The sequence below is a fragment of the Macrobrachium nipponense genome, chromosome 9, assembly GCF_015104395.2.
Source record: "Macrobrachium nipponense isolate FS-2020 chromosome 9, ASM1510439v2, whole genome shotgun sequence".
Lineage (NCBI taxonomy): Eukaryota > Metazoa > Arthropoda > Malacostraca > Decapoda > Palaemonidae > Macrobrachium > Macrobrachium nipponense.
The window spans coordinates 88035307-88045306 of record NC_061110.1 but is presented as its reverse complement, the minus strand read 5'-3'; the positions used below and the strand labels follow the sequence as shown (position 1 = coordinate 88045306).

Below are 10000 nucleotides of genomic sequence, written 5' to 3'. Positions count from 1 at the left end.
ATGATTCGCAAATAAAAAATTACATTCCTCTAAGGAGATTAATAAAATTACTACAGAAGAGAGAGAGAGAGAGAGAGAGAGAGAGAGAGAGAGAGAGAGAGAGAGAGATTCGCAAATAAAAAATTACATTCCTCTAAGGAGATTAATAAAATTACTACAGAGAGAGAGAGAGAGAGAGAGAGAGATATATAAAGCACTAAGTTACATTCTGGATGGCCACCTGTTTCATTAAAATCTCTGGTCTATCCAGAAAATAAACGTCCTGATCTCCCTCTTTCATTGTATTGTCTTCTCTTTCAGATAAACCCAAAGTGACCCTGTCCCTGGGGAGGTCACTAAACGCGAAAAACCTCAGGGAAGGGAACGACATATTCTTCGAATGTCAGGTCGACGCCAATCCACCTCCATACAAGGTCACGTGGCTTCATCAGGTAATCGAAGGATGTCTGATTTTCTCTCTCTCTCTCTCTCTCGTCTTCTTCTTCTTCTGCTTCTAATCCTTTTAACACCTTACGAGTACTCTATAATCACTTTCTAATCCTTACCAAGCCATATCTCTCTCTCTCTCTCTCTCTCTCTCTTCAATCACCATCCTTTCTCTCTCTCTCTCTCTCGCCTCTCTCTCTCTCTCTAAATGTTATGAATGTATAATCTTGAATTATTCCGTACATTTTACTTTATATGCTTTCCCTTGATTTTATTCTTTGTTTGTATTTATACAGTTATTTAACCGAGAACGTATATGTGCTTGCCGGTCAAGATTAATTTTCTATATGCCGGTTCAATGCATTATAAAGAAATTAGTCTTTTTTTGGAAATATATACATATTTGCGTCTTTAACAACATAGAAGGTTTCATACATACATACATACATATATATATATACTATATATATATATATATATATATATATATATAATTATATATATATATATATATATATATATATTTCCGTATGAGCCTGGCCTTAAAAGAACTACGATACGTAAACAGGAAAAGTTAAGGGAGAATAAGGTGAATTTATTTGAACTTACCGTAAAACAGACTTATAGTGATAATTTACTCTAGAGGAAAAGGTAGGTCGCCAGAAACTCAGCTAAATACTTTACAGCTATTTATTTACAAGAGGCTCGTACTGGCCTGGAGAAAAGTAAATGCTACTGGTCCCCACGTGGACTTATAATCTCTCACCAATGGATAATAGATGGCTCAAAATGGAATTTGTAAAAGCTGGTTTCATAATTTTGCGGTAATGCAACGCTTGCGGGCAGATAGACTTGGCACGTGACTCAAGGAATCTGGAAAAGAATCCCAGATTAGACAAGATAAAAGAAAAAAGGATTTATTGCCCAATTTCAATTAGTTAGTTCTCTAACACCGGGAAAAGGAACTTTAATGTTTCACTGAGGTATGCAATGACTTCATTTGTCTGGGACGATCACACAAGGGGAAGCATGCGGCCATGAGGCAGTGAGAGGGAACAAAGGGATGAGTTCTTTTTGGAATGGAAGTTTGATGGGAAAATGGGGATCAAATAGATAATAGGATGTAAGGGACTGGCAATATGCTGTTTCACAAGATGTACCTGGATGCCGTGTTCAGTGGATCTTTGTAGAAAATGTGGCGCCCGGCTTTGTCTTAGGTCTGGGTCTCTTGGCGCGCCACTAACGCCATGGATAGGCCTAAATGGAAGGCAGGTGGTCGGACATCCGTCCGAGGTCACGTACTGCAGTCGACTGGGAACGATCGCAGGCGCCTTGCCTGGGTGTTGGGGTCAGCTTAACCCTCCCACGAGCAGGGCAAATCCTGGAAACAGAACATACAGCCAGCAGAGGGTTCACAGGAAAAAGAGCTTAAGATATAGGCCTAAGAAGTACCAGTCTGCCTACATCCTTCCCTTTTAGATACGTCCCTAAAGCTGACAAGAGTCTATTTTCCCCCAACTTAGGAACTCCCTACCTCTGGCTGGCGGGTTTTGGTTTCCCGCGTTTACTAAAAATCAGCTGATATTTGGAGGAAATGGCTGCCGTTTGCCAAATCAAACTAATTAATTAATTACTGGGTAGACGAAGAGATCTTTAAACGTAACAGCTCCCCCTGTTAAGAAGGCATTCACTCCCTTTCGGGCATGAAGGTCTTGGCTTAAATAAGTTGATCGTCTCGACTACCCAGTTCTCCTACTCTAACTTGAAGTTTTTAGAGCAGCGATACAGCTAACTACAGTGGCCTACCTAACTTATAGGCGGAGATGCTAAGTGTACTAACTTAATGTAGTAATGTAGTCTAGCCTAAGTAATAACTACGGGTTGTCTGTGACGACAGTCTACTCTACCCCTAGATAAGGTTACTTGAAAATTCTACTTGCTACTAACCTAATGCCCTGGTACTAAATCATTAACCTAACCTACTCATTACAGTTAATTCGAGACGCAATCATTCCAGAGTGTGGTACGCACAGCAGCAGTTCAGCGACGGAATTGTTACAATACATGAGGTGAGGTAATGATGCGTGAGGATGATGAGTGGTTAGTGCATTACCAGGATGGAAATGTAATGAGGTAATTATGACAATTACATGAGTGTTAGTATCACAATTTCTAGGGGTTAGAGGGTTAGTTTTACTGGCAGAGATCAGGCTGGCTACCTTCTCTGGGTAGCTGCCAGGATCACTCTGCAAATGAATGTGACACTGTACCTCGGGCACAGGTGTCAAGGAGAGCATGTGGCTCTTTTGTTACTATGTTAATGATGTCCCTTCTTCTTCTTCTTCTTATTCCTCCAGGACCTGGCTATACCAGTCCTAGGAGTAGACGGAGGAACCGACTCTGGGGTAAGGCTAGAAATGCCGTCAGGAGCAGCGGCAGTGGTAGCCTGAGGGATTGCAGGAGAACACCCTACTTCGGTATCTGCAGCAACCGTCATAGAGGTGTAACCTACTGCAGGGGAGGCCCTCACTTCAGCTGCTGCGACAGCCGTCGTAAGGGGAAAACTCCAGGCTGACTCCTGGTCGGGCAGTTCCTGGTTTTCCAGAGGAGGTATGAAGGTAAGGTCTGCCGGAGGTTCATCCTCGGGTGACAGAGGTGAGGCTGAAGAAGAATTATGGGCTGGAGATTGGCCATGGGCTGCGGTAAGCTCAATGCCTGTTGGAGGATCTCCTGGAGGAGGATCCTTGATTCGGTTAGGCGCCGGCGCTAGCTTGGGGCCAGGCGCAGAGGTCAAGTTCGGTGGTGGCTCTACGTCCAGGCTGGACGGAGCTTGGCACTGCTCAGTGCTGCCAAGTGGCACTGGCAGAGAGTTGAGGGCGACTGGACCTGTGGCGGGTACCGGAGGTGCAATACCTCTCAGCGTGCCTTTCGTAATGGGAGACAGAGGCTCCTGTCTCTTTTGGAAGGCTAAGCCTTGTGGAAATTGGACAGTGTCCACTGCTAGTAGTCGGCTAGGGCACCTAGGCCAATTCGTGAAGTGCCCTAGTACGTTGCAGGTTTTTCAACGGAACTGTGAATGATCAATCTCCCTCCTTGGTAACGGGGGAGACTGTTGGTGGACATACTTTCTGGAGGAAGTAGAATTGCGATGACTCCTTGCTTTGGAGAGATTGGTTGTGGGGTTAGGACCCCTAGGTTCTTGAACGGTGAGGGAGATTTCATGTCTTGCCCTAGGAGGAGGTCGTAACCTCCTGGAATGTAGCTTGCAACTGCAAGGGTACAAACTTTGGAGAAGTGAGGTCTGGTGACCCTCAATTGGACGGTCGGAAGGATCAGCTTGATATGGTTGATACCTTCAATGGTGATTAAATGACGTCTATCGACGTTAGCCCCTCGGGGGATTCGATCTTCCCGTATCAGGGAGATTTGAGCGCCAGAGTCGTCGTAGGCTCTGACGTGGCTTGGCGGATAATGACTTTAGAGGGGTGCGACTGTTATAGGGCCCTTAGTTGGGGGTCCTAGTGAAGAAGGATTTGTAACTGCCATTGTGATGGCAGGAATATTGTGATTTGCGCACCCTCCATAGTTGGCAGACATGTGACCCTTGCGCCCACAGTCGCGGCAGAACTTGTTCCAGAACCTCTTCCGTGGCACTGGATGGCCCCACAGGTTGCGAATCTGTGGAGTCACCAAGGCTGGCAGTGTGCTCTGGCACAGGTGAAGAGTCCTCTCTGGCAGTGATTTGACGTGGGGAGGTTAAGGAAACCTCCGTTGAATCACCCTCGGAAACAAGTCCGGAGTTAACTGGTGGGCTTACCTCTTCCAAAAGGGAGGAGGTAGGCGGTAAAAGGGTAAAAGGCTGGCAGGATGCGGCAGGAATTTCTATCTCGGGCACTGGATCAGGACCAGGCTCACAAATAGAAAAGATGTCAGGCTGACCAGAGACGGCGGGACTAAGAGAGACAGTGGGTGCAGGGCTGGAAGCTGGCAGAGTGGCTGGAGCTAAGATACTCTCCTTACGGGCCTTCTCCCACTTGATTTCGAGTTCCTTGAGAGCTAGCTCATGCTTTCTCTCTTCTTTACATGCCTTCCTTTCTGCTTCTCTTTCTTTCTTTTCTTGCAGGCGCGCGGCATCCTGCTGCACCGTTATCCACTGGTCAAGTGCTGGTCCAGTGTAACCGGCCTCCTTGCCCAGAGTTATGAGGGCTCTGAGCTTCTCTAGCTCTATGCCAAAGAAGTCGCGGGAAGCAGGGGAAGACATTTCCCTTAGGCTGCAGTAGAGGCTCGGATGAAAATGAAAATAATGGGGGCCAGGAATAGTACTGGATGGAATAGGAGTGCCTACTGTGTAATGTGGCACTCACTTGGAAATGTGTTCTGCAAGGCGGTAATGACAAAGTCTGAAAAGACTGGGTGCTCTGTGGCACTTGGGAAGTGTCCCGTAAGTTGGTGGCACTTCTGGGATGGCACCTTCTGATGAGGTGAAAAATCAAATAGTGTGTGCGGCGTACGTCACACTTAAGGGCGTTCCTAACTTGGGAGACGCTGGAATGGGCTACCTGTAGGTCCAATACAGGTGCACGGCACTTATGGGGCCATTCCTTGGTTGAGTGATCCAAAATGGTGGATAGTCTGTACAGGTGCACGGCACTTCAGGAGGCGTTCCTTTTGAGACAGCACTAGTAGTGCTGGTATTGCGGCACTTCGGGAGGCGTTCCCTTGATTGGGTGATCCGGGGTAGCGGATACACTAATGGATTGGGCGTTCCGTAAGGATGGACACACAGGTTTGACAGCACTTAGGGCTGGTATTGCGGCACTTCGGGAGGCGTTCCCTTGGAGTGGTCCGAAGGATCACTGACCCTTGTACACGGACACTAATGAATTGGGCGTTCCGTAAGGACGGACACGCAGGTAGAATGGCTACCTGTACGGCCTGTACAGATGCAATGGCACTTATGAGGAGGCGTTCCTTTTGGAGCACTGGTATCGTGCTGGTGTGTCTCGGACACTACATGCAGTATACTCAAGTATACTGAAGAGAAATGGTACTCTGTTCGGGGCAGAATGTAATGGTGGAGGAGAGAAAGTAAAAGGGTGTTAGTACTTCAGCAGCCAGTCGATGGACAGTGTCAAGAATTAGTGGCACTGTAAAATGGTAAGACCTGACGTGCACTGGTGGTGGCCAGTCCTAGACTGGTAGGCTTCCTTGTCTGGAAGTAATAAAGGTTGCGGTGGCACACTGTGCATTTGTGCTTGCGGTATACGCAAGTCTTTTGGGATAAAAGAAAATGAAAAGACCACTCGGGCAACGACAGGTAATGGTAATTTTAGAAATGCTCAGTCCCTCGCTGAAGTACTCGGTAAATGAAATAAATGCTTGCAAACTGCAATGGACACAGGCGCGTACGTATCACGCTCAGTGTAAATAAAAGACACAAGAGACTAAAATAATGTTAATTCTGCATGCGGTTAAGTAATGGACGTAGTACTCTTGGCTTCGTGAATAATGGGTTCTCTCTCTCTCTCTCTCTCTCTCTCTCTCTCTCTCTCTCTCTTCTCTCCCCCCCTCTCTCTCTCTCTCTCGGACAGGGTGAAAATGATATATGAAAACTCCCTTGTATTGAATTGAACTAATAATGTTAGTTTAATATGACCCACTTGCGTTAAATGATTTGCTTACGTTAACGTTTAATGAAAGAATTGCTTTGGATAACGTTTTATGAAAATGATAACGTGCTCGCGGTGAATGATTTTTACATTAATGGTAGTGGCTTGCGCTTATGAAATGATTTGCGTTTCAATATGAATTTCACAAAGACGCGTTTTACGTTAACAATTCTTGTAATTTATTCTACTTGAAGATTTATGTTAACTTTACGTAAGGATACTAGGTCCTCGTGACAAGCGAAATGACGGTAAGGATTTTAAGCTGAAATGTTAGTAAACATTTGTAAATGGAAAAAGGTTACGTTAAGTCCGAAGTGGAATGAAACTTTCGCTCAGCGAGCGAGTGAGCGATGCTAGGTGAAACGTGTGAGCGGGTTGGGCAGAGTGGGCTACAGCGTGTCGTTCAAACAACTGATTTCTGTAAAAGCGAAAACGATTTACAACACGAAATTCTAATTTCTTATTCAAAGCGAATTACGTTAATTTCTCTGGCAGAACGATAGATACTAGTACCGAGATTAATATTATTTACGTTAAACTTTCAAGACTTACGTTACTTTGCTTAAATCGTTGAGATAATGCTTATAGGGATAAAAACATGGCTGCCACTTTGAGTGAAACGAAGGCTGGCTGGGACAGCGCAGGAGCGAAGCTTACATGGGAGAGCGTGTACGCTCAGCTTAATTAAGCTGAGAGCTAAGTGGTTACCAACACTTGGAATGAAAACTAAGTTAAAATGAATTCCCCTAACCTATCACAGACAAAAGAATTGTACACTTCTTTTGCCGTAACTATCAGTAGAATACTCCTAACTAGCTAGGCTTTCTAATACAGCAATAAACCCTGGCAAAGCACTTCCTAGTTTGATCTGGTACTTTCTGGCATCTATTCTACACACGTGTTAGTGTCTCGTCAGAATTCACTCGGCGCTCTGGCCGTAACAATATAATAATATTTCTCACCTAACACTTGTTTAAACACTTCGTAAATAAAAATACTTAAACGTACCTTAAGCTAACATTGGTTATGAAATAATCATATTAAATGATAGGTATACCTTACCGTGAGCCAGTGTGTGTCTTCCGCGCAAGTGTGCTTTGTTTTTTCCGCTTTGAAAAACATTTACATTCGTTTTACAAGGGATAACGCAATTTACAAGCTTTTTTTTAAGCAAGCCCAGATTCGATGCTGGCAAGCAGTCGTCATTTTTACGTATTAATTTAACCAAAATGTTGGCTGATAGCTCAGGTAAGTACTTTACAGCTATTTATTTACAAGAGGCTCGTACTGGCCTGGAGAAAAGTAAATGCTACTGGTCCCCATGTGGACTTATAATCTCTCACCAATGGATAATAGATGGCTCAAAATGGAATTTGTAAAAGCTGGTTTCATAATTTTGCGGTAATGCAACACTTGCGGGCAGATAGACTTGGCACGTGACTCAGGGAATCTGGAAAAGAATCCCAGATTAGACAAGATAAAAGAAAAAAGGATTTATTGCCCAATTTCAATTAGTTAGTTCTCTAACACTGGGGAAAAGGAACTTTAATGTTTCACTGAGGTATGCAATGACTTCATTTGTCTGGGACGATCACACAAGGGGAAGCATGCGGCCATGAGGCAGTGAGAGGAAACAAAGGGATGAGTTCTTTTTGGAATGGAAGTTTGATGGGAAAATGGGGATCAAATAGATAATAGGATGTAAGGGACTGGCAATATGCTGTTTCACAAGATGTACCTGGATGCCGTGTTCAGTGGATCTTTGTAGAAAATGTGGCGCCCAGCTTTGTCTTAGGTCTGGGTCTCTTGGCGCGCCATTAACGCCATGGATAGGCCTAAATGGAAGGCAGGTGGTCGGACATCCATCCGAGGTCACGTACTGCAGTCAACTGGGAACGATCGCAGGCACCTTGCCTGGGTGTTGGGGTCAGCTTAACCCCCCCACGAGCAGGGCAAATCCTGGAAACAGAACATACAGCCAGCAGAGGGTTCACAGGAAAAAGAGCTTAAGATATAGCCCTAAGAAGTACCAGTCTGCCTACATCCTTCCCTTTTAAATACGTCCCTAAAGCTGACAAGAGTCTATTTTCCCCCAACTTAGGAACTCCCTACCTCTGGCTGGCGGGTTTTGGTTTCCCGTGTTTACTAAAAATCAGCTGATATATGGAGGAAATGGCTGCCGTTTGCCAAATCAAACTAATTAATTAATTACTGGGTAGACGAAGAGATCTATAAACGTAACAATATATATATATATATATATATATATATATATAATATATATATATATGCTACACACACACACACCACACACACACACACACACACACACACACACATATATATATATATATATATATATAATATATATATATATATATATATATATATATATATTATATTATGCCTATGTGAAATTCTACTTCTCGCGCCTTTCCTGTATTTTGTCTGCAACTTGCATATCACTAAATCCTAAATATATTTAAAAGATTTCTAAATACATTTGAAAGATTCAACTAACCAAGAGGAGAGCTAAAGCTTTTAGAAGCCCCTCCTTCTAAAGGGGGGAAAGTATATACGAATTACGAAACATTCATAAAGAAACGAAGCTTTTGTATCTTATTGAGTTTTGGTTCAATTCAACTCTATAAACCGCTATAGGAAGAAGTATATTTTTTCTTTACAAAAACATTAAGTAAAGACGAAACAACAGCACCACCAGCTGAAGCTGGTTTCAGTTTATTGAAACATGTTACCCATCGTATGGAAGAAGAATAAGGGTACGCTGATAAATGAGATATTTATTATAAATCAAAGTGGAATCATGATTGGACGGCTGGGTTCCTTGTAGATGACTGTTCATATTACAAGGTAATGACTATTTCAGAGAAGGAGGAACTGATTTCTGTGTTTTAGGTATTGATAAGATTTTGAAAAAAATTTTGGGCAGATGCTTCTTCTACCTTACAAGATCTCTCTTTTTTTTTAAGTGCCTCAAGAGCTATTGGAGACAAAATTTGTTTTATATTTCGAAAAAATTTTAAAAATACGTAAACAGTAACAAACCTTGCTAAAAATTGAAACAAAACGATAAAATAATTCAGAAGAATTATTTCAGAAAGTGACAAGATGAAATATCATAGAGAACTCTAATTGAAACGAGAATATCCCAGAACAACAATTTAATTTACCAAAAAAGGGAACAATGAAAAGAATATATAACTAGTAAAAGAAACGATAAAAATGTAAGCAAAACGATATCATAATTCAGAAGAATTAGTACACAAAACGACTTGATCATGCACCACGTAAAATTTAATTGGAATAGATATAACAAGGACTTTTTTTGTATGTTTTTTACAAAAACACCAATAAAACCATAACCTAATTTAGAAGAATTATGACGCAAAAATTACCTGATCACCGACCACGTAAAATTGTAATGGAAATAAATATACGGCGAACTTTTTTTTTTTGTCCGCGTGTTTTTACGAAACAGCAAACAATTGTGATCAATGTCCTCCAGGCAGATTTTCATACATGAATACAATCCGTCCGCTGCTCGACAATCATTCAACAATTTCGGAACGCGTTGGGCTATCGCCCTCGACATTCGCGTTACAAGCTAAAATGTCAACTTGACAACGAACCTGTATTCATGCATGCAGAGAGATGAATGTGTGTATATATCTATATCTATCTATATATATTATATATATATATATATATATAATATATATATATATTATAGTTATATATATATTATATATATGCACTAAGCTACCTTTAATATCCAATTCGCTCTACCTCGGAATTAATATATTTTCGTATATGTAAACCAAAGGGGGAATTTTTTTACTTTATGATAATTTCGTCCTCTCGTGGATTCCAACCAGCGGACAAAC

General features: G+C 42.4%; 1 protein-coding gene across 1 annotated transcript in view; it reads left to right on the top strand.

The window, feature by feature from the left end:
* The window catches only part of LOC135217966 (nephrin-like), a 351626-nt gene that overhangs the window by 308897 nt on the left and 32729 nt on the right, over positions 1 to 10000 (top strand). Inside the window, exon 8 of the mRNA XM_064254085.1 lies at positions 301 to 431. Coding sequence (XP_064110155.1) covers positions 301 to 431 — 131 coding nt within the window. The remainder of the gene's footprint in view (positions 1 to 300; positions 432 to 10000) is intronic.